Consider the following 25,731-nt stretch of genomic DNA (forward strand, 5'->3'; position numbering starts at 1 on the left):
TTGCAGATCTCCATGCAACCAGTTGATCATCGTTAGACCTCCTAGAAAAGTGGACAATTTATTAGCCAGTAGCTGCCTATTTGGGGGGGGGGCATTTGCATTGGGAGGTATGACGAATATAACAGATGTATATCATAGATGATATGTGGTCATTAGCACAGTTAAGCATGCCAGGATGGAGAGAACTTTGAGTTGGGCAACATCTGCCCTGTAGTGTGAACTACTAGGGTTGTGATCAAAGTTTTTTTGTTGTTAGTGGTAATATTAGAATTGTTCTCTTTCCTTTTCTCATTTTAAATTGGAGAGTTTTTAATAGGGAGGGTAGGAGCTATTTCGACTATGCTTTGTTGAAGATATAGTGTGGGCGTTCGAGTTGCAAAGTTGGGAACACACAAATGTGGGCTCGAATATTCACAGCTACATTAGATATGTTTACAATTGACTGGATCATACGTATGGATCATAAAAGACATGGCAGAACCTGTGACAGACCCAAGGTAGGATAGTGGAGTACGACTTCTAACATGAAATATCAGGGGTTAAAGGAACACAGAAAGGTACGGAAAATGGTGGCTTACCCTAAGAGGCATTGTATAGATGTTGTGCTTCTCCAGGAGACACACTTGCCTCCTAACAGTAGTATGCTCGCACATAAACACTATGGGCCCGATTCACAAAAGTAATCTGAGACAAAATCTTAACTTTACGACTTTCAGTATTTACAAAAGGCATTTAGGAGTAGTAAAGTTAGGATTCCCAACTTTACTACTCCTAAACGGAGACAAAATCCTAACTTTACGACTTTCAGTATTCAGAAAAGGCATTTAGGAATAATAAAGTAAAGTAAAGTAGTTAGGATTCCTGACTTTACTACTCATAAATGCCTTTTATGGCAGGTATATAATATACATGACAGTACGACAGTACATGACAGTAAGAAATGCATACTCCTACGATGGAGTCCTAACTACTTGTACCTAAGTGTACCTAGCATGTATGTAGGTGTAGACCCAAGAATCCTTCTAGGATAAAGTCAACCCCATTACCTGAAGTGAGAGACCGGGACCCCATCTTGGTCTCGAGATGGACACCCCGCGAGGGATGTCAGACCACTGCGAGCTGGAGTATATGCATGCAGGAGCCTCAGCGTCTTGCGTCAGTGTGTTCGCAGGGAAGTCCTTGTTCTCCTCTGACTAACTCAGAAAGATGTGATGTTTATATATCAAATGTAGTATGCTCACGGGTTCTGCCTTGCTGTGCCATTGTGGGACTTAGGATGACGTAGGGAATGAACCTTATACATAGTTATTATGCAGGAGATGGTAGTCCTGCTGAGTTTCCAAGAATTCTCAGTCATAATATATGAGGATAGTTAGTAGGAAAAAGCCCACTGCCTGTGTAAAGTGCCATATCTAGTTAAAAGGTCAGTCCCAAGAACCGTTATGTGTGTAATGTAGGGGAGAATATAGATGAAATGTTAGGATGTTACGTGAGCCTATATTGGGGTACCTATATGGAATATAACATCCTCTCTTCATCCGACTGGACAACAGAATTACATTTGAATGTAATATTAGGCTTTTTAGGCATTTGTATGCAAACAACTACAGGAAAAAAACAATAGTGTGGTTAAAAAATAGTGTCTTAAGGAATTTTAAAAAACGCTAAAAAATGCTAAAACATTGTCACTCAAGCAATAGCTCTAATGTATCCATATGTATAGTCCAAACAACTACAAACATCGCAAAACCTTGCATTCCATCAAAAAGTGTCAATTGTTTTTAAAATTCAAAATGTGGTTGTTTAGAAAAAGACCACATTTTTCCCAGCACAGGATGAGCCAAATGTTTATGTGTCCTGGCCAACTTGTGCAAAGCATTTGAGATGTCATCAGTGATGTCATCACTGATGTCACTGACCATTTCAAGAATGTAATATGTGACGTCATCAGCAGTGCATTGCAGGGGCGAGAGTTATAGTTAGCTGAACTAACTATAACAGCCAAATTTCTATGGTTTTGTAAGAGTCAAATGCCCAACTAACTATAAGGTGCTTAAAACCTGGGTTTTTTCAGTGAACTTCTAAGGTTTTTTAAATGCTAATTTCTAACTATAACGTTTTTAAAACCTATGTTTTTAGTGAATTTTGAAGGTTTTATGAATACTAATTAATTACAATAGGTTGGGGAGGGGAAACATGGCGGCGGGCTGACGCCACCCGCGGGAGCTCCCAGGACGGAGAGTACAGGAGGCGGCTGTATGCTGCATTAACTACTTGTCTTCGAATAAACGTATATCGTATCAAAATGCACTACAAACGCATGTAATTGCTCGCATTTAAAAAAGAAAAGACCTCGGTTGTCTCTGCACCTGAACCTATTTGCGCAGAAGGAGCGAGAGGACACGGTGCCTGGCGTCGGGCGGCTGTAGAGTTGAGAAGGACCAGAGCGGCATTCTCCTCAGTCCACTTCCGGGTCAGCAGTGGAAGTGGTGGAAGCAGTGAAAGTGCAGCGAGGCTCCGTGGAGAGGGGAGGCACGCCGAGTCTGGGATCGAGTGTGGCAGAGGCATTTGAGGCAACCAGTACTGCAGGTACAGCGGACCAAGTGGAGGAAAAGCAAAGTTTTTTTTGAGACCATCAGTGTGCACTAAGTGTACTGAGTAATCGCCTGCCCTCCGATTGTGGCCAGTTGGTGAGGGTGGAGGGGTTGTGATTATCCAAGTGTTGGGGAAAAACCTGGGAGATCTAGGAGCGGAGAGGTCAATGGAAGAATTTTCCCCTATTTCCAATATCCTCTCCACCGATACCTTCCCTAGTGCTTTAGAGGCTTGCGGGTGGGGGAGCTGTCAACTCTACTTTACTGTCCTATTCGAGTGAACAAGGACCGGTAAAGGGCCCAGCGGCACCTTCAACAGCAGGCAAGCAAACGGGATAAAGGGGCAGGTGAGGAATAGGTACCAGTAAAGGTCCCTCCCCGAAAGTAGAAAGAAAGAAGGTGGGGGAAAATGAGGGGCTGATCAGGAACAATCGATCAGGGGGGTCTTGGTCCTGCTCCAGTTTGCAATTAAAAATAAAGTTATTAAGGCTCCAAAACGTTCCGGAAAGTCTCAGCGGCAAAAGGAGGTGTGTGTTCTACCAAAACCTCTTCCCTCATTAAAATCTTACTTTAAAATCATGGAACATGTCACAAATACGCAGTTTGCACAAACTATGCACGTTAGGGGAGAGAATGTCACAACGTAATCGAACTTAGTTCCTGCTCCGGCTTCTAATCCGGTCTTAGACTATCTCCCTGTGGAGAATAGATTTGCTGTATTAGGTGGTCTTCTACTGATGAAGGGTAGCAGGGCGTAGCTGGCAGTAAAAACACTGTGTTTGAAATTAGGTCTGAGACAGCTACAGGGCCTAATTGGATTTTGTCCAGTACTGAGTCCAGTAACCGTATGGATCTCAACCCAGGCACCATGTCCGGCCCCCCTCCTACTATGGTGTGTATAAGTCCAGGGATTTCCAATCGGGGAACGGATCATTCACATTTAGGAGAGAATCTCCAGGAGCACATAGTAAATCGAAGAGGCGGCGGAGATGAAAACTCTATAGAAAAATTGTTTTTGAATTTAAAGCAGGACCTCTTCGATAAATTCGAAATATCAGAGTCCAATCAAAAGGGGATCCATGAAAAAAGCGATGCATTAAGGGAAAAACTGGACGATATTTTGGTACATACTTGTACTTGGAGGGAGAAGTTAAAACTCTATCAGGAAGTGTTCTGGAAAACTCTAAAGACAAAGATTGGCTAAAGAGGCAGAATAAAGGACTACAAGATGATTTAGAAAGATTGGAAACACAATCCTGTCGCAATTATTTGAGGTTTCTACGAATTCCAGAGGGAGCTGAAAAAGGGAGATGTTAAAACCTTTATTTGTGCCTTACTACGAGAGTTTATGCCTGATAGCCCAGACATTAAATGGGAAAGAGAAATTCAGAGGGCACATCGGGATCCCTTTAGGCTAAATCCCACAAGGAAAAACTAAGGATGGGCGTAAAATTAGTTCCGCTCACGGAATTTGTGCATTTTTGGCAATTTCGCAATCCGTAAATCGCGCCAAATTGCCAAACAATTTGCGAGTTGGCGAATTTTTTTTGCATGGTCGCGCTTCAAAAATGCAATTTCGTGCGCGCAGCATTGACTTACCATGATTCTGAGTTTGCTAAGTTGTTTTCCTCCCGGTTTGCGTGTGCTGCGCCATTTTGGATATGGCTGCGTGATCACGCAAGACTTTTCAACCGCAAGTATGTCATAGCGTCCCGCCATCTTGCACTGCGAGACTTTGAGAACGCGATTACATCATAAGGGCCCGCGATCACGCATCTCAAGAGTAAACAATAGCGAATACGTAGATGCGACGCACAGCTGACATCCGGCGGGAGATTTGAACAGCTCGCTTTCCTGAAATTGCAAAAATTGCAATTCTGCACAAGAAATCTATCGCTGGCAGCATAAACCTCCTGAAAATGATGATTTGGGTCAGAATAACTCCTCAGATTGACATTTGGCTGCACTTTTTTGTGCAAGGAGTCCATTTTTGGAGGGGTGGGAGGAAGGAAGTGCCCCACAGTCTCCAACTTCCAGTTCCAGTCCAGCAGGCTCCTCCCAGTGCTTTGTCTATGTCCTGGTCACTTTTCATTTGGATCTGGAGCTGGAAGGATTACTCTTTGTGGATGAGGTAGCATAGGCCCAAGGATTTCAAGGCTTTAGACAACACTTGAATAAGTGTGGTTAATTAGCGGATGGAGACACACTCGAAGCTCTGGACCTCTTGGGCTTCAGGGTTAAGGAAACAGTTTTGAGAAGTTGTGAGTGTGATCTCCACATAAGGTTGGTTTTATTTGCCAGGATTAATATCCGTTTTTTCCAGCTCGTGATATGAAGGACAAGAACATCTCTGTTTGCAGAAAGATTACTTTATTTTAATTCATACGGTGAGGACAGCCGACACGTGTTTCGCCCCCTCTTGGCGATTTGCGCCGGGGCTTTCTCAAGGCTAAATGAATTCATTCACGTCGAAAATTCCTGTTTCAAAAGTGTGTACATTGTCCGTAGTATAAAAATATAATTCTTCAGTAATAAAACATTTCTTTTTAGGCTAATGCCTACAATCCTAAGGTCCTCCCAGCATGGCGATTCCTCGTTCACGCCCTAATTGAAGTACGACATATGCAACATTTATTTAACTGATGTTCCTCTGGTTTCTTTGCTTCTAGGTGCACAAAGACTGAGAACCAGAAATCATCCTCATCATCATCACTTGTTGTAGTGCCAGGAAGAAATCCTGCTGCGGTGTGTGCAAAACGTCACGTGACGTCACATGTGGCCACGGACAACTCTGCAACTCGAGCAAATGCGTCCTGCTGTTCTGACATCTGAAGAAGATGGCCCTAAAGAAAGGTAGCCATAGCTCCTCTACCAAGAAAGTTGCCACTGCCAGTAAGAAGGAGCAGAAGAAGCAAGTGGCGTCACCTACCAAGGGGACTGGTGTGCCGACTGCCACTTTTTTTTGGGAAAAAAAACTACGCCTACAGCAGCGGTGTCCGCCGGGGACCAAGCTGGGAGCAGTACCTCTGCTTCATTGGTCCCAGTGCCACCACGCCAAGTTAGACCCAAGCCCATGAGTGCCGCAGAGGCAGCCACTTTAATTGTTCTTTCACCATTGACCAGTGATGTTGGCGTTGACTCATCGCAAAGTAGCATCCAGTCAACGCAGGGTGTAACTCATCTGACGAGTGTTCAACCACAGCCGCAACAACAACCATAGGTTCAACAAGGAGAGGCGCAAGGAGAAGCACAAGGAGAGGCACAAGGAGAGTCGCAAGGAGAGTTGCAAGGAAAGGCGGAGGGAGAGTTGCAAGGAAAGGCGCAGGGAGAGTTGCAAGGAAAGGCACAAGGAGAGTTGCAAGGAGAGTTGCAAGGAGAGTTGCAAGGAGAGGCGCAAGGAAAGGCGCAGGGAGAGGCTCAAGGAGAGGCACAAGGAGAGGCACAACTGCCCACAATGCTTGTTCCTCCAGAAGTAGCGGCACATGAGAAAATCGAGATTCATGCAGAGGTATCAGCCGAGCAAGCCACTCCTGATGATCCATTTCGCCCAGATCCCCAGCAAGGAAAAGGAGGGCTAGTACAAGTTCTTCTTCAAGCCCCCTTCCTTCTGATGATCTAGATCTTGATTGGCACCCACCATTTCAGTCTGAGAGGGAGGCAGGCCATGAGCCGACAACAAAGCTAGGTAAAAGGAAGGTTCCCGCAAGGCTTTCACTTATGGGTGATGATGAAGAAGAAGTAGAAGTGGTGTATTCTGCTGCTGATGAAGAGTCTGACGATGACGACCCAGTCATCACAGTCGTCACTCCAGCCCCACCGGGCATTCAGCAGACAGACATTTTTGCCCTATCCCGAAATGCTGCGCGGGATGTGGGCGGTGTAGCACTGGTACCACCAACAACACAGGTAACTACTACACCAACACGACCTACAGCTTCCATATTTTCTCTTCAGAAGGGCCGACAGGGACCTCCATCCAGCTCGACCTCCGTTACCTCAAGTAGTGGTGCTGTAATTGCACAACAGAGTCAAATTCTGCCACGCCCATCCTCCACTTCATCGGGCATTGAAAGTGGCACCTCCACCACCATCAGAAATATCAACTCCCCAGTTTGGGACTTCTTTCATATTAGCAAAAAGGCGGAAAACCTAGTTATTTGTTCGATTTGTAAACAAGTTGTTAGTCGGGGTAAGCTTGGTACCAACTATGGTACCGGAGGCCAGAGAGGTCATCTCCAAAAACACCACATTATCCAGTGGGAGGCGCACCTAAGTATCATCCGGAAAGCCAAAAGTAGAAATCCAAATGTAGCTATTGTATTGCATCTGATGACGAGGAGTTGATCGTGCAGGGGGGAGGTGAAGAAGCGAGAGACATTTTTTCTGGTACACACAGTACCCCTGGCAGCAGCACTGCAGTGGTAGCGCCCACACCCTCTACCCCAGCAACATCTAGGAGGCCCAGTAAGAGTCTGGTAGAGTCACCAATGCGAAAAAGTAAATCAATGAGTCTAACTGGGTTGAAGCAGTCTGGATCATCATCATATGTGAAAACGGTCCAGACCACCATTAAAAGCATGTTTTGGTCGGAAGCGCCATTTGAACGCAACCACCCAACGGCACGTCTGTATAATGCAATGCTGGCTACAATGTAAGCGCTGGACCTTCTCCCTTTTTCTTTCGTGGAAGGGGTGGGTTTTCTAGAATTTATGGCAACAGTCTGCCCTAAATGGAAGGTTCCTAGCCAGTCCTATTTTGCCAGAATTACGGTTCCAGCACTACATGAAGATGTGCTGGACGTGATTGGGGCAGTTTTGCAGAAGAGTGCTGTTCACACTATCCACCTGACAACAGACATGTGGACCAGTTGCCAAGCCGTTGATTACATGTGCATCACTGCACACTGGGTCTCTTTTGCGGGGGTTAGAGAGAAGATAGTTGCAGGTGTTGACAGTGTCACAATTTGTCAAGCTAATCGGAAACATGCAACAGTAGCCATGTTTGCCATGGAGAAATCTCATTCTGCAGTAAACATTTTGGAGGAGTTTAACAGTAAGGTCTTTCAATGACTGCTGCCAAGAACGCGCATGATTGGTTGTTTCCACGGATAATGGCAGTAATATAGTTAAGGCCATGTATAATGGTGGCTATTTCAGAGTGCCGTGTTTGGGGCACAGCATTAACATTATTGTTCAAGATTTCTTGAAAAAAGAAAACACAAGTCAGCAAGGTACTGACCACTTGCTGAAGAATCTGCACACATTTCAGCCATTCTTTTAAGGCCCGGAAGCAGCTGAGGATCATTCAACGTCACAGTAGAGTGCCAGTCAGAGGACTCATCCAGGAGGTGGCAACACGTTGGAACTCAACCTTCCACTTGCTTGAGCATCTGTTTGAGCAGTACTTGGTAATCAATGAGTATGTCTTTAATGCACGGGCTGCTTCTATGAAAGACATGAGGCTAGAGGTGGAGGAATGGGAACTAGCTAAAAGCCTGACAGACATGCTTCGTCCTTTTGAGGTCTTCACCCGTGAAGTCAGCAGGGAGGACTGTACTTTGGGCCAAGCTATGTTGCGCATGCTAGAGCACCAACTGAAGGCGGTGTCTTCAACGTTCCGAGTTGATGCTGAAAAACAAGACGCATATCGGTTGGCGGAGAGCTCTGCCTATTTGACAATGCAAGGCTTAAAGCAATACATTCAGAACAAAATTACATTTGTGCCACTATTCTGGATCCACGGTACAAAAAGGCACTGGCCAGCAATACATTCATTCCTTTTTATGAAGAAGATGTGTCCAAGTACAAACATTGGCTAGCTCTGTCTGGTAAGGTACCTCCGTGGGGATAGACCAGAAGTCACTTGGAAGTGTGGATGGCACTTTCCTTACCGCACAGTGTAGAATCTCAGTTTTTTTGCTATTAAATTCCAAGGAGTTGTTTCTCAGCCATTGTACTGTTTCTTGCATACAAGTGTGAACATTTCCCACAGAGGCAGTGTGATCCCCTTCCAGTGACAAGATAAGCTGAGTGTCATCAGCACAATTTCAAAACTAACATTGTATGACTTGATAATAGCCATCAACGGACTCATGTAAGCAATACATAATATTGGGCTGATTGTGGACCCCTGGGGGTACACCATGCTCAATATCAACAAAATCTGATTGATGGGGGGAGCGCCTCTGCCTGCTGTCTGTTAGCTAGGTAGGATTGAAACCAACTCAGGGCCCGAACCAAACAGAAGGACCGCATGGTTGACCATTTCGAAAGCGGCAGACAGGTCCAGCAAAATTAATATAGCTTACTGTCCCCTGTCTGCACACATTCTGGACTTGAAGTGTCCAGAACACCAATTTAAGTTTCCGGAAGCTCTGAGTTGCTCCTTTGGAAGCTAGGACTGTGAGGCCAACAATACATCTGATCAAATCCTTCAAAGTCCAGGTGAAGCTGGTATGCTGGGTTCTTCTTGGCAGAGGTGGAATTCTTTTCACCTGTTGCTTTCAGGGAGCCCACTCATCAAACTTTCAGAAGAAGGCAAAGGCCTTCTTTTGAAGAAGCCAAAACTGTACAGCAGGTCCAGTCCTTAAGAGTGCAGTCCTGTTGGCGCAGACCAGGGGTTTAACAAGGCAGTCATTGTTTCTTCCGGTCAGGGATAAGTTGCTGGGCTACTATATGTATCCAGGTTTCTGGGCTGGCAAGGAGAGGGTTACCACTGACCAGTGACGTGCAGGATGCACTCACTGTGATGACCACTCCCCTGAAGTGTTGCATTTTCTCGTCCCAGAAAGCATTGTTCACAAAAATCCAAAATAGAGAAAATCTCTCCTGGAGGTTCAGGTCTTGCTAACCATACTTACAGGTGGGGCTAACTTTTCCTAACAGTCCCTTTACAACCCCTCAGCTAATTCAAATACAGGGAACACATCTGGCTGGGGGTGCGGGAAGGGGTGGTGGACCTGGTTCCTGTCCGTACGGACTTTCGTCCTTTGAATACCAGTTTGGCTACCCGGCCCCCTTCTTGCCTTTTGCTCTGCAGATGCAGATCTCCTCCCACCAGATGCCTCTCTATTTCCTTTCAGTCAACTTCACACCTCATCAGGGCAGTTTGGTTCAGCCTGTGAAAGGCTGGCCAATCAGGAGCTTGATTCAGGCACATCGGAAAAGCTAATTCTATAAATACTTTTCTGTCATAGTTATAAGAAATCCAAACTTGGTAAGTTGTGGGCTATTATTTAAACACTTTTAAATATTGTTTTAGCTCACTCCTGTCATTAATTAGACTTCATTGATTTTTTAATAACTCCTTCCCACGTTAGTCTATGGAGCTAATGTTCTACAATGGGGAAAACCAAATGTGTAATTTGTCCCTTGCCAGGACAGATAAAACATATTTTGAAATGCCACTGCTTATTTTAACATGGCACCTTAACTGTATGGCACCTAGGGTAGACCTTAGGGGTGACTTATATTTAGAAATATGGTAGTTTAACACTTTGGATGTACCTTTAATTCCAAAGTCAAGTTGGGCATAGCTTTTTTAAAGGCCTGACTGTTAAAATGACAGCAGGCAGCTCAGCAGTGCAGACTTCAGTGCATTAAATCTACTGGCCCTCTAAGCATACATGCCCTACCATACACTAGAGGCTTACAGGCGAATTGCATTATCAATTGTAATTACACCTAATTACCATATAACTTTTAAAAAGAGCACCTGTCTTGGGCCTTTTTTAGCAGGTCCCAGGGGACAATCAGTCAGCTACCACCATTATCAGTCCATAAATAGGCGTGATCAGAGCAAAAAGGATGAGTTTCTCACATATGGCATTTATTTTCAATAACATCTGGTTAGGTGGCTGGTGCACTTATCTCTTTCCCTTACATCTGTTAAACTTGTACCCTAGTCATATAAGCAGATTCCAAATGTAAGGCTTCCTTACACGATTGCAAATTAGCAATCCATTGCTACAAGTGAACTTTATTTCCTTGTTTCAACAAAACTGACAACAAATATTCCAAACTATCCAAATTAAAGGTACCTTGCTTTGAGAACATCATCTCCTCCATCCTCAGTGCACTGTCACCAAGAGTTCCACATGTTGCATGCCTTATTTCCCACCGAGCGCCACTAGTAAAGGCAGGGATCCTTCGTCCCTCAGGCTCTGCTTGACTTTCCAGCACCCATTCTGTTCGCTCACTCACACTCCGAGGGCACTACAATGGAATTTGGAAGGAAGCTCTCTGAGCCTGTCCTATCTTTTGATGTATGAAGTTCTCAGCCAGACTAAAGAGTCGTTGCAGTCGTAAAATTACTATCAGTAAAATGAAACTGGTAGTTTGTAAATAGTAAAAAATATAGTAAACGTACTCAAATGTGTAAGTCTACTTTTGTAAATCAGAACCACAACATTCAAGTGTGACAGACAATCTGTTCGATGGGCAACACCCTAAGAGAATAATCTGCTTCATTTGACATGTCTGGGGTATTGCATGGATAGCAGCCTGGGCATTTGTCCCCTCAGGGCTTCAGCTGAGACAGCAAGGTCCAAGATATATCCCTGTACCGGCCACCAAACCTGTCAGGCTTCTACTTCTAAGTAATAACAGGAGACGTCTGGTATCAGTATGAACTAGTCAATGGATAACACAATGATCATTGGGGAGTGTACCCTAACAATGTTGGAAGAGATGGGCCTGTTACTGAAATTATTCCATTCTTTTATACACTTTCAATGAGATGAATGTGATCATTACACAGCCAATCAGCTGCAGTTCCACTGTAATATTTTGCAATACATGAATTATTGTAACTTTTTTTTGTAGTTTTATATAGCGCGAACTTGACCCGAAGGTATCGGGTATCAGAGCGCTTTTTGTAGCACCAGTTACGTTACTCAAGGACGCATTCTTTTTGTTGGGCACAGGGAGATAAAGTGATTTGCCCAGAATCACAGGATGTTGAGCTTCATTGCTGAGACTCAAACCTGGGCCTAGATTTGAGACTGACAGCCCTAGCCTGTTCAGCCACGTCCTATCCCTAATGCACAAAGAATGAAGAAGGTTACACTAGCATGGCAACAACATACTTTCCATATTTGGATACCAATTTCTACATTATGGGAGTCTCAATATACCGAACAAATACGAGTAAGGCCTATCTGGCTCTACATTCTAGGTCACCGTGTGGTTCTTGGCATTCTGAACCTGTGTTTTAAATGTCATGATTCTGTTATGAATTTGGTATCAGTGAACCGCAAATGGCGAATGCGTTATTCATGAGTATTTTCATCATGTTACACCAATGGATTCACTGTGCATTTGAAGGTTTTGCATTGAACACTTGGGTTTCATCTTGTAAATAGCAGCCATGTTATTTCGTTGCCCTTACAGTAGGCTTTTTCCCCATGGCAGAGCAAGCATTTAAAGGACATAACCTTAGCATGGGTTTGTGCTGACTGCTGCATGACCTGACGACAGCTGACCCTGTTGCTTGAGGCTAACCTCCCAAGCCAGTTCCTTGTTCAGCAGCTGGCGCAATAAAGTTCAAAGAGCAGGACATGTCCGATCTTTTATGGCACCATTCCCACCACTTATATCTCCGTCCCATCTGTTGCTGCCTTTCCTTTACAACATGTTCATCGATCTGGTTGAAGGTTTTATGGTGGGTTTGTCCGGCCTGATGGAACAGGAAACCAAGCATGTGTGCAATCCTTTTTTTAGCCTGGACTTATCCTGAAAGTGATGCTTTGTATGCACGTCCTGGGAATTTCCAACATAATGCACTTCAAAGCAGGAATGTGTGCTTAAGGCGAAATATTCTGTATAAAAGGCCTGTGCGAAGGCCATGCAGGCAGACTCCCTCATTCAGTTGCTTTAAGAGTGGCTGGGCGACGGAGCCTCACAATTAATGATAATAAAGATGTCTTTTCATATTTCAGATTCTGTGTTGATTTCTTTGCCACTCTTGAATGGACTACTTATTGGTAAGACCCCTGAGAAGGAGTATTGTAAATATTTGGTTTCTTCAGTTGGCGCCCAACTCGGGGGCTCATCATGGAAGTGAATACCTGGAGGAGAGATTTTTTCAGAGAAAAGAACTATGCTGGGGAAGGCAAGACAGGAATCTACTAAAAGAGGTACTCTGTGCACGGAGGTTCTGGGGGATTCTCTGTCTTTGCGGCCTGGCATATTTTTTTTTTTTTCTGACTTAAAGCTCTCCAAAAGATGTCACTCCTGACTGAGCAACCCTTTTTGGCGCAAGTTTTTTTAAAGAGACTGTTAGTGCAGTTAGAAATTGGCAGTTAGAATTTGGACATCTATTTCTTTGGTACAGCTGTGATAAGTATTTAAGTGGGTCGCTCCCAGAGTCCTTAGTAGTTGACACTTTGCTGGTGCTTTTGTCGTATGCACCCTTGCGAGTGTTTTTGTTGTTGACGCTTTGCTAGTGTTTTTGTCGGTGACACTTTGCTAGCGTTTTTGTTGTTGCATGGTTCCATTGCATTTGTGGTTCTTAGTACTTGATTCTTTGTTGTGTTATTTGACGCCTGCAGACGCCAAAAACCGAGGGTATTTGTTCTTTGCAGGGACTTGGTAAATCCCGTAACCCTTGAAGTTTGATGCTGGATTAGTGAGCTGTATGATGCCTGATCTTAGCGAATTTGAAGCTTTGTATTGGCCAACTTTGTATGCGCTTGAATTAGCCGGTTTATCTAAATAGGTTAGATTTACAAACATATTTCTTCCTTGGTGATTTTTGTATCTGCAGGGAACTAAAATATGACACAATACATAACAAGGATGCTTTACTCTGTATAATTTTATAAATGGATATGCAGAACGATTTTTGGTGTTCTGCCAGCTGCAGCTAGTGAATTGAGCGTATTTTTGGTTTTTACACTGTTGAGCAGTGTTTCTTGTAAATATGACTTACAGCTACGTATAGTCCGGACTGTCCTGTTTTCGTTCTGAGTGTTGATTTGTGGGTTTAAATGTGTGTTTGAATGCGTGGTTAAAATGTGTGTTTACATGTCTATTTTGTTTGTGAGTTTTGTTGTACATTGCGACGACGCGATTTACAAGAAATGGTTGGAGAGCGCTGTATTGTGTGTCCTAAATGTTTTCAGCACTTTCTGTTTATGTCTGAAATGTGCTCAATGTGTGTGGTTCACATTTAATGGATTTAAATAAGGCCCCAGCCAAAAACGAAGTTACATGTTTTTGCAGAAATAAATGCATTTACAGCGTTTTCACTTAAATGCACTGTATTAAATGTTCACAGGCAAGACGTTTTTAGCTGTAGTATATTTGCATAGGAATGTTTTTTCAGCCAGAAATTTTTGTAGTTCATCACGGGTGGATTTTGCATGACGGCCCTTTTACATGACAGAGGCCCCAAAAGTGACGCAGAATATGACGCTTTTTAAATTAGGCATATGCGCTCAGGTTTGTGAGTTAATGCATCTCAATAAGAGGCAAGGGATGTAGCGGGCTCTTATATGTAAAAAAATCACAAACAGAAATAATTGGGTTTTATTAGGAGACAAAAATTATTAATTATGAAAAACTAATTCATAAAAATTTGTGCTACCAAAATCGTTTTTTAATATTTATAAAGCTTAACACTCATGCTATGACCTCTTAGCATTAAAATGTGATTTACGTTATGTTGCATCACTAAAATGACAAGAATTCATTTGTATAAATTCGCTTGCCATAGGCGCAGGCAAGCTCATTTTTATAACATATAAATTATTATTTTCAGATACCTGACTCTTGGATTATGTAATAGACTTTCTAGTAATCCATATTCTGCAAGAAAATTGTAAAATATTCATTTTGTAATGCCCAAAATCAGAAAGTCGATTTTGAGTAAATTCACTGTTTAAACTGCATTTTTGCTTTCCTTAAAGTGTCTCAGTCTTAAGCAAATGCATGCATTTAGGTTTTGACATAAGGTTGTGCTTTCTTGTGATTCAGTGGGTTAATGTGCCAGTACACAGGCTTGTTTTAATATAAGGATTGGAGGTTCTACATTCAAAGTAGGCTTATGGAAAGTTTGCTTATTTAACACTGATGAAGTGTGTGCCATAGGATTGCAACAAGTAATTACTCTAAAAAAACTGGTCTGTGTGTCTTCAGCTTTTGAGACAAATTGACAGTGAATGTAGTCTAATAATATGGGAATAGTGATAATTTTAGCGCCTAAAAAGAGAAATTTTTTTTTTTAAAATAGCTTGAATTATTGTTGATTAGATCCAGCCTACTGGCTTTGTCAGCTCCACTGTGGCAGAAGCTGGGGGCTGGGAGAATCTGCAACAGCTGGCTCAGCGCGCTCGCCGAGATGTTCTCTTTTAAGTGTTTCCCCATAAATTATGGAGAAGGCCCCTCAAGTGTTGCCATTTACAGCCTTTTCAATTAGGCCTTTGTTTCCGAGGAATGCAGAATGACCTCTCTGCACGGGCTGCTAATGGTGAGGTTTCTGGTTTCTGGTTTCACCGTGGTAACATGCAGGACCTTGATTTAAACGGGGAGATGAAAAGGGGTTTCTTTAAACATCGTGTTAAATGCTTGGCAGGACTGCTACAATGTTTGCTAGCTGTGTTTTATTTTACAGAAAACGAAATGATGCATCCAGTGTTAGATAAAAATAACATGCAGCCTTTTTCACACAATTTTGAAGGTTATAGGTTACAGGCTTACGTTCAATACAGATTTGCTCATTAACAGTTAAGTAATAAACAGTTATTTTTTGTGTATGGTACAATGTTTTTGTGTTGTGTATTTTTCTGTTTTTGCCAACAGATTTTTCATGGATTGTTCTTAAGAAGAGAAGACACGTGAGTTTGGCTAATTGACAAAAGATGTGTTTTTGCGTCATTTCTTTAACAGAAAAAAAAATGTACATGTTTCTGTTTGAGGTATTTACAGCTGTCATGACATATTATATTTGACAATAGACCGACAACTGCGTTGTGCTCAATGTCAAAATGAGGGTGTAGAGTTTGTATGGAGTTTGGACCTGACAATTTAGACAGGCCCAAATATTGGGTTTTTGACTGCAGGTTTAAAGTGCATAAAATACACATGCCATGGTGCTGCATTTTTGTATGTTTTGTTCATGTTGTTACCATCACAAGTTCTCCTGTGTTCTGAAGAGGTCCATATGACGATATGTACCGCTACACAATTATTGGATGAATTTGGTATAATGATAAATTTCACAGATATGGTTTGCATACTGTGAGGAAGGATGGCAGCACTTTTACCAGTGCATGCCTACCTTTGGCTATACATTTGGCTGTATTGAAAATAAATAACTAAACAAATATAACAGGTTCAAAGTGTATCACCTGATGTTACGTACTGCACATTCCCTTAAAGGAATAGGCAGCCCTAAATTGTTATGTATCCTTGATTGGACCTAAGGATAGAATTATAGATCTGTGACTCACGGTGATCTAATTTTTATATTGCGTTATTTGATTATGTTTTGTTTCCCAAATAGCATATGGCTTTGTCCCTTGAAAGGAAGCCAGGTTTCATTTTTCCTCTCCCTGATGAGAGAACAGGAACATAGAATTAGAATTTGTGTAACTTTGGTCTTTTGTGTATTCCCCGTTCTCTTGGTGCTGTGTTACATGCCTGAGGCACCCAAGCACACTCTTGTTCTTCCTATAGATTTTTCTTTTGCTGTTCCGCCCCTGACCAATGTCGCATTATGCTTAGTTATTAGGCATTTTAGTTGTGTCCTAATTCCATTTCCCCTTTTCCCATATTCCTTTCACCAGTCAGCCCATTTATTATTATGGGTGTATTGTTTATGTGTACACTTCTAGACCGTAGTTATGTATTAGGGACCCCCATGTTATGTAAAATGTTTTTTCCCCCCCATGTTATGTAAAATGTTTTTTTTCAGACTGACTGTCAAGGTAGTGATAGGCTGGTTCCAATGTCTATTTTTAATTTTTCAGCTTTCTTGTGTTCCTGCTGCTTTAATTTTTGGTGGGATTAGATGTGTTCTAAACATGCAAATACCAGGACTTTCTAGTGTTTGTTCTTTGTCTCCACATTTGATCATTAGCCTTTTGTATTGCATAGTGCACTTAATGCACATTTTTAAAGGGACTTTTCTTCATGTCTTTGATAATGTGAATGATGTTATCTTTCTATTCGAGATGTTCTAGATAAGGAATTTAGGAACACCTAGGCTTAGTCATTGAGGGAACACATGTATTTACCCCATTAGACAATGCCACTATGGGAGGAAATTCATTTTGATAGAATTCCTGTGTAGCTATAGATGACAGAGAATAATGAAAAGAACATACCTGAAGATTCTAAAGATACTGTTTTGCCCTTTTGCCTTTGCTCTTGTATTTTATGCTCATGGCACATTGTCACTCTCTTGCAGATTGCAGGTCACCTGCTTGCCAGTCCTTTTGTTAAAACACATGAATTGCTTTTTGTGCTTGATTTGAAGGAAACTAACAATTGTGTTACATATCCTGCATCACTAGGGTCCTGCTAAGATCTTCCAGAGTTAAAGGAAGAGTGATTCCCTGCAGACCTGTGATCAACACTAAGCTCACACCCCATCAGTGACCGCTCTAAGATGAACAGATTTCCTGCCTCTACACTTCTTGCAAACAAGGAAGTCGCGAAGCGGGACAACGATCATCAGCACGACATCAGTGGTACCTCCAAAGCAAGGCAGTTGATTTGCGAAAGGCGTTGCAGAAGAAAGGAGGAGCTGATTCGTTTATTTGTTGTTTGGGCTCTGTACCTGTTATGTGCTGGAAAACCTCTGTCAGTGTACATTCCCTTGAGCCCTTGGCCCGAGTTTTGGCCACATTCACACCTCTTTTGCTTTGCACCAGTGGAAAGGCAGTGCACCCAAGGATCCACGTTTGGAAAAAGGCACTACATTCTGGTGCCCAGGAGAGAGCAGCTTGAGCGTCCTCTGACACTAAATGATGAGTGTTGGAGTTTGAAAGTGCTGCTGCTTTGCTGAAGGAGTTTTCTTGACAGTGCTTGGATCTGCACGAGATGCTTTGTGCCCTTGATCAATAAACAGCACATCATTTGTAGTGTCTGCCACCAAGAAGAGACACTGGTGCATTGTTTTGAAACATTGAAACTTTCGAGTGAGCTGTGAGTGTTTTCCCCGGACGGCACTCCAACTAAACAGTATTGTCTCCTCATGAAAGGCCTGACTTGAAGAGGCCCAACGCGAAGAAAAAACTGGAAGCGGATCTGATGGACTTTGGGTATTTTTTGTGAGCTTATATAGACTTGAAGTTTGGAAAATAATTTTTGCTGCTTTGCTGGCATTGTTTTAAAGTATTTCTGTTTAGTAAGAGCAGAATAAAGTCCACTCTCTGTGGAAGAGTATTCCTTTTTCATCTGAGAGCATTGATCAGGAACACCATTGTTTCACTTAAACATATAATGAATTACTGAAATGCGTAGGAAGCAATATAAAACGTTATTAGATAATTCTAGGATTTGCTGTCTGCTTAGGACTGTGCAAGTATTACGTATTTGACCTTTTGTTGTTCTTTTTCCCTTGCTGAATTGTATTATGGTATTTTGTTAAATTTTTGATTGGTTACCATTTGCCAGTTGCAGGGTCACGTAGGAGTACAAACGGTTCAGTTTGTGACCTGAGTAGTGGCAGTAGGCCTGCAGGACTTGCAGTGTCCCTATGACCTGCTAATAATCACAGCTGATGTACTCTACCAAGATTGCGTGAGCGACATTAGAAAATGGAGATTGTATTGAGGAATGACGATAAAAAGCAGGAGATGAAAAACAGACATTACAGAATATTGTTCTTTAAGTGCAGTATAGCTCTATCTATTTTAATACTTTAATGTATTTTATTGGCTACTATATTTTGGTATGTTTCCCCCTACACTATTGACGTCTGCACCAACTTCCCAACATACTCTTTCTTTTTCTTCACATGAGTTTCATATTTTACCTGAACATGAACTGGTTAGGTCAGAGTTTACTGATAATTCCTTTTGGTACAGTATTTACATCAACACCAGCTAGTGATGAATATAGCCATGTATAGGTTATTGCCTATGTAAGGGCAAAAGGATGCTGTGTGGTTCTTGGCATTCTGAACCTGTGTTTTAAATGTCATGATTCTGTTATGAATTTGGTATCAGTGAACCGCAAATGGCGAATGCGTTATTCATGAGTATTTTCATCATGTTACACCAATGGATTCACTGTGCATTTGAAGGTTTTGCATTGAACACTTGGGTTTCATCTTGTAAATAGCAGCCATGTTATTTCGTTGCCCTTACAGTAGGCTTTTTCCCCATGGCAGAGCAAGCATTTAAAGGACATAACCTTAGCATGGGTTTGTGCTGACTGCTGCATGACCTGACGACAGCTGACCCTGTTGCTTGAGGCTAACCTCCCAAGCCAGTTCCTTGTTCAGCAGCTGGCGCAATAAAGTTCAAAGAGCAGGACATGTCCGATCTTTTATGGCACCATTCCCACCACTTATATCTCCGTCCCATCTGTTGCTGCCTTTCCTTTACAACATGTTCATCGATCTGGTTGAAGGTTTTATGGTGGGTTTGTCCGGCCTGATGGAACAGGAAACCAAGCATGTGTGCAATCCTTTTTTTAGCCTGGACTTATCCTGAAAGTGATGCTTTGTATGCACGTCCTGGGAATTTCCAACATAATGCACTTCAAAGCAGGAATGTGTGCTTAAGGCAAAATATTCTGTATAAAAGGCCTGTGCGAAGGCCATGCAGGCAGACTCCCTCATTCAGTTGCTTTAAGAGTGGCTGGGCGACGGAGCCTCACAATTAATGATAATAAAGATGTCTTTTCATATTTCAGATTCTGTGTTGATTTCTTTGCCACTCTTGAATGGACTACTTATTGGTAAGACCCCTGAGAAGGAGTACTGTAAATATTTGGTTTCTTCAACCGCTTGCTGCTTGTGCAGGGTCAGTCTGTTTAACCACAAGGACATTTTGTTCCCTATTTCCAAGGACGGTTCTTCTAGCCCTAACCTCATCTGCTCATCCTGGTACAATGCTTGCAAGCATGTACAGCTACTTTCCTGTTCTTTGCTTCTAACCACACCCTTCATCTCTGCAGGTACCACTGCCCTCATGCTCTGGCTCACACTGCAAAGGCCATTCTATGAGCTACACAGTAGTTTTCTGTGCAAGGAAGGCCATGCACCATAGTGTATTGTAATTTTCCACTTCAACTGCGCTAAGTAATAAGGGCCCAAATTGATGAAAACAAGGTTATCACACTTTACTAACTCTTTTCCAGCTCACAGATAATCATGAGGTGCAAAGAAACAAGTTCTTACCGATTCCAGAACCGTCAAATCTTCTGGGGATTCAAAGTGCACGCTCACTGCGCGTACCTCAACCCACGCGTCATCTGTGTTTCTGGGGTCATCCAGGTAACCTGTGTACACCTGTGAGGGTCAAATCAACAAATAGCGTGGTGTTACATTGGCAATAACAGATTTGGGACTGGTTCCTCTGGTACTCCATCTTGTCTCCCCTCCCAAACTGGCTCTTCCCACTCAGTGTTCTCTTCAACCTTCTAGTGTCAGCGCAGGCTTTGCTGCATCCAGTCTACTTGCAGCGCCTTCTGTGCTCTCATGGTTGCACCTGCCTGCTTATGTCACCGCCTGTGCTCTCATCCCTGCATCCAGTCTACTTATATCTGTAGGAAGCTGGCTCTGTATATACTATATGAAGTGGAGGTATAGGGTGCACAGAGTCTAGTGGAACCAAAGGGTAGGCAGAGGTAAAGTAGATAGAACCTCACTCTCTATTAGTGTAGTCGAGCAGTAAGGCTTTCTCAGATGACAGTGTTAAGTATTTGTCGTACCCACTCAGTCAGCAAATGAATTCACACATTTAAAGACTGGACTTCAGACCAATTGTTTTGTATAAAAATATTCTTTTACAAGACCTGCAGGCCAGGCACTCCCTCCACTCCTCCCACCTTTTCTGCTACCTGCAGCTGCGCCATGCCACTACGCTCATACATCGCAGATGGTACTTCCTTGCCGGAATACAGTCCACCAGAAGCTCAGATTATGACTGGTGACTTGGGGAAAGGGGGGATTTCCAAAATATACAGATCACTTACCAATAATACCCCCAACTCCCTCTCTCAACTCCGCGATAAGTGGGAGGGCTGGCTTGGGGCTCTAGAGGATGCCGACTAGAGAGATGCCTTGATGGGCCCTAAAACAACCACGGTCTTGGCGCGGCTTCGTTTGCTCCAAATCTACTTCCTGCATGCAGCCTATCTTACATCCTGCACCTTCACAGCATGGGCTCCGGTCGGATGCCCTTTGCCCCCACTGCTCCCACCCTGCGCAGACTTCTATCTCATGGTGTGGCCATGCCCTGCGATACAGAGGTACTGGGAGTCCTTAATAAGAGAATTGATGGCGGTCTTGGGCTGGGAGGTTCCTCTAGCTCCTACACGTGTTCTTTTGGGCATCACTGACGGATTGGATAGTAGCAGAGCTAAAAAGCTCTTTCATAACACGGCCTTGGTGGTAGCCAAGAGAATATCGCTGCCCATTGGCTGACTGCTACCACACCAATATTGGCGTGTTGGCGCAAGGGGTGGACTGGTGTGCCGCCCAGGAACAGCCTCTTTATGTGGCATGGGGATGCCCGAGAACTTTTGCCAAATGTGGGGGAAGTGGGTGGGAGTGATAGAGATTTAAGATGGGTTGGTTGGATCTACAGATTGCCCCCGGATATGTTGACCTTTGATTTGCATGTATGATACTTTTCGTATCGATGTGTAATGTGCTTACCCTGGACTAATCTCATGCAATGTAATTCTGAATGGTGCTGTTTGTTTGGTTACATTGAAAACTCAATAAAATTGATTATCCAAAAACATTTTTTTTTGTTATTTTATCTTTGAGAACCAAGCAAGCCTGGCACAGGTAAGCAAAAAATACTTTACAGTAGTAATACAGTTTGTAAACAGTTTGAATTACAATTGTAAATGTACTTTGTTTTGATAACAGTAGTGTTACTGATAATCCAATGCTTTTCAGAATACAGTGCATATCCTTTATATAGGATTTGTTTTAGTAGAATACCATCTAAGTTATTTTTCAGATTACTTTTCTTACACAGTGCAGTATACCTGCATACTGCACTGGGACATTTCCTGTAAACAGGTAAGTAAAAGTGTTTTGGTTATTTAGGAAACGTTTTAAAGATTTCTTAGATTTTCCAAACTTTTCATAGAAAAACCGTGAGTGTTATCTCATGGTATTGGTTAGCAGATAAGTACTTTGTTGTGGAAGTTAGTATTCTGGGGTTAGACTCAGGGATCCCCCAGAGTCAAGGATGCACTCTTTTTACATCCTCAGCAGCACTAGGGCGGCCGGTGGCAGAGTGCTGAGGCCCAATCTTATCCAATGGGGGATCGGGGGCCTCAGGTTGGTAGCTGATGGAGAGAAGGCCACAAGGTTTGTGGGAGCCAAGCTCCTGGTGTTAGGCTCAGGGCAAAGGAGAATCTGGTTTAGCACACAAAGTGCACCCGCTACAGCGCAGGGGCGGCTGGGTGCAGAGTGCTCTTTTGGCATCGGGTGCCCTGTTGTTTTCAAAGGGGATTTTCAATTTAGTTTTTAGGCTGCAGGCTCAGTCCAGGAAGACTTCCGGGAGGAACCAACAGCTGGGCAGGTAAGTTGGAGGGCTCAGGGACGTAGGTGCACCTCAGGTTCTTTTCTCCTGAGGCAGGATGGCTGGGTGCAGGGGTGTCTTTTAAGGTTGAATTTCACCTTACCGGGTGGAGGAGTCTCCGTGCAGAGGCTGCAGGCTATGTCAGGGTGCCCTGGAGAGGTCAACCCATGGTGGACTCGGACTCTGGAGCACTGAGATACCTTGCTTGGACCAGTGGGCCACTAGACTCGGGCCGTAGGTGGCAGGGTGCAGTGGTGGTTCCAGACATCGGGTTTCTTTTTCCTCAGCAGGCTCATAGTCTTTCTTTGGTGTTTCTTCTGAACAGAGCTGCTCTTAACAGGACATCCAGTCTTTGTTCAGGGCAGTTAGTCCTCCCAGGTGTTCTGGAGGTCGCTGGCTGCAGGACAAGATGATTTTTGTGGCAGGATCTCCGGAAACTGCAAACGGGCCAGTAGGGCTGGGGCCAAGTGAGTTGTTTTCTGCAGTCTCCTCTGATGGGCGTCATCTTTTATCCTTTTTCTTCTTAGGTTGTTAGGGCTCTGGTTCAGGGCTGCCCCTAAATACAGTATTTAGGGGGCGTTTTAGGGGTCCTGAGGTCAGTAGCCCATGGGCTACTGACCATAGGGTGACTACACCTTTGGTGTGCTCACCCCATGTGGGGAGTGAACACAATCCCTAATCCTGATTGAGGAGTGCCTGCTATCTGGAAGATGGTGGGCACTGAGAAGTGGGCGACGTCTCGCCTCCCCAACCTGAAGGGTTGGGTTGGCAGAGGTGGGCACTCCTTCTGGGCTTGCTAAGTTTTCATGCCTGTCTTTCCACTGAAAACGAGGGGAGAAAGGAAGGGGGCCTGCTCCTGACAGCAGGTGAGGCTGGGGGTCACATTACTGAGGCTGCCAGGCCTTAGAAGCTACCCTGCCACAAAAGGCTTTTCCTGGCCTGGGGAGGTGTGAACACATCTGCCCAGGAAAGGATTTGTTTCTGGGCTCATGGAACTTATGGCTCCCAGCCTAGGGGGTCCAGAAACATGTCTCGTGGTGGCAGGCTGGTGTGTACCAGTCAGGGAACCTACCAGAGTCTGGTAGTTTTTCAGGGGGCATCTCTAAGATGCCCTCTGAGTGCATTTTTCATTAGATCCCACACTGGCATCAGTGTCAAGTCAAGTCAAATAATTTATATAGCGCGCTACATACCCAGAGGGTCTCAAGGCGCTTGAAGAAGGGTGGGGGATTACTTGTCGAATATCCATGTTTTAAGTTGCTTTCTGAATGCTAGGTGGTTCTGAGTGAGGCGAAGGTGAGTGGGAAGTGAGTTCCAGGTTTTAGCCGCTAGGTAGGAGAAGGATCTTCCTCCCATGGTGGTTTTGTTGATGCGAGGTACAGCAGCAAGGGCTTGGTTGGAAGAGCGTAGCTGGCGGGAGGGGGTGTAGAAGGAAAGTTGTGTGTTGAGGCATTTGGGTCCAACTTCGTAAAGTGCTTTGTGTGCGTGGGTTAGGAGGCGGAATGTTATCCTCTTATTGACGGGGAGCCAGTGGAGGTTTTTCAGGTGACCGGAAATGTGGTCTTTACGCAGGATGTCTAGTATGAGTCTGGCTGATGCGTTCTGGATGCGTTGGAGTTTTTTCTGGAGTTTTGCGGTGTTTCCGGCGAATAGGGTGTTTCCGTAGTCCAGACGGCTTGTAACCAGTGCGTGGGTGACCGTTTTCCTAGTTTCGGTGGGGATCCAGCAAAATGTTTTTTTGAGCATGCGAAGAATGTTGAAACAGGATGATGAAACGGCGTTGACTTGTCTGGTCATCTAGAGTGAGGAGTCCAGGATGACGCCCAGGTTCCGTGTGTGGTCCGTCCGGATGGGTGCTTTTCCAAGGACCTCTGGCCACCAAGAGTCGTCCCAGGTGGAGGGGGAGGTACCTAAGATAAGGACTTCTGTTTTGTCTGAGTTCAGTTTCAGACGGCTGTGTTTCATCCACTCGGCTACTTCTTTCATTCCTTCATGTAGGTTGGTTTTGGCGGTGTTAGGGTCTTTGGTGAGTGAGAGGATCAGTTGAGTGTCATCAGCGTAGGAGATGATGTTGAGGTTGTGTTGGCGTGCGATGGCCGCGAGGGGGCTCATGTATACGTTGAAGAGGGTGGGGCTGAGTGAAGATCCTTGTGGTACGCCACAAATGACTTCAGTGGCTTCTGACTTGAATGGTGGGAGGCGGACTCTCTGAGTTCTTCCGGCAAGGAACGAGGTGATCCATTCCAGTGCTTTTCCTTGGATCCCGACGTTTCTGAGGCATTGTAACAGGGTGCTATGACAGACTGTGTCGAAGGCTGCGGAGAGGTCGAGTAGGATGAGGGCGACTGTGTCTCCATTTTCCAGTAGAGTTCGAATGTCGTCTGTTGCTGCGATGAGTGCGGTCTCAGTGCTGTGTTTGGCTCGGAAGCTGGATTGTGAAGAGTCGAGGGATTTGTTGGTTTCGAGGAAGGCGGTGAGCTGGTTGTTGACAGCTTTCTCGATGACTTTGGCCGGGAATGGAAGAAGCGAGATGGGGCGGTAGTTTTTGAGTTCGGTGAGGTCAGCTGTGGGTTTTTTCCAGGGCGCTGAGTTCGGCGTGTTTCCAGCTTTCCGGGAAGGTGGCGGAGTTGAGGGAGCAGTTGATGACGTCTCGGAGGTGTGGAGCTATGATGGAGTCTGCTTTGTTGAAGATGTGGTGAGGGCAAGGGTCTGTGGGGGATCCTGAGTGGATGGAGTTCATCAGGCGGATGGTGTCCTCAGTGGAGATTGGGTTCTAGTCATTCAGGATGTTCGAGGGGGGTGAAGGTGCGGCAGAAGGTTGGGTGGGTTGGTCTCCGGGTTGGTTGTCGAAGCTGTTGTGGATGTCAGCGATTTTGTCGTGGAAGAATGAGGCTAGGGAGTCGCAGAGAGTTTGAGAGGGAGTGATGTCGTTGGAGTTGGCAGTGGGGTTAGTAAACTCTTTGACGATGTTGAATAATTCCTTGCTGTTGTGGGCGTTGTTGTCTAGTCGGTCTTTGAAAGCGGCTTAGAAGTTTGAAACATCCCCTTTGGTATAGCTTAGATCTGCACTAAATGGCACAGAAAGAATACACCTGACGTCAGCATGCTAGGGTGTCATCTATATAGGCACCACACATGTCACTCCCAGCATGGATGACGTCACATGGAGCCGAATTACACCAACCACCAACAAGCAGAGGTACTGTGTACAAAATATTTCTACAACCATTTTCATGCCTGGGGATTATTCTAAGGAAAGGAATCTGTGACTAGAGGTTAAGCACCGGCGAATTTTGCGAATCTGGCGTTCGCGAATTTGCGTATTTGCGAACTCGCTATCCGCAAAATCCACGAATTCTTGCGTATTTTTTTTTTGTGTTCGCAAGGATTTCTGCCAGTTCGCGAGGGTTTTGTACCAGT

General features: G+C 44.2%; 1 protein-coding gene across 1 annotated transcript in view; it reads right to left on the reverse strand.

Moving 5' to 3' along the window:
* LOC147693339 (transient receptor potential cation channel subfamily M member 2-like) overlaps positions 1-25,731 on the reverse strand; it is a 1,947,553-nt gene that overhangs the window by 10,479 nt on the left and 1,911,343 nt on the right. The window contains exon 26 of the mRNA XM_086935940.1: positions 19,947-20,057. Coding sequence (XP_086792066.1) covers positions 19,947-20,057 — 111 coding nt within the window. The remainder of the gene's footprint in view (positions 1-19,946; positions 20,058-25,731) is intronic.

Source organism: Lissotriton vulgaris, chromosome 8 (assembly GCF_964263255.1).
Source record: "Lissotriton vulgaris chromosome 8, aLisVul1.2, whole genome shotgun sequence".
NCBI classification, from domain to species: Eukaryota; Metazoa; Chordata; class Amphibia; order Caudata; family Salamandridae; genus Lissotriton; species Lissotriton vulgaris.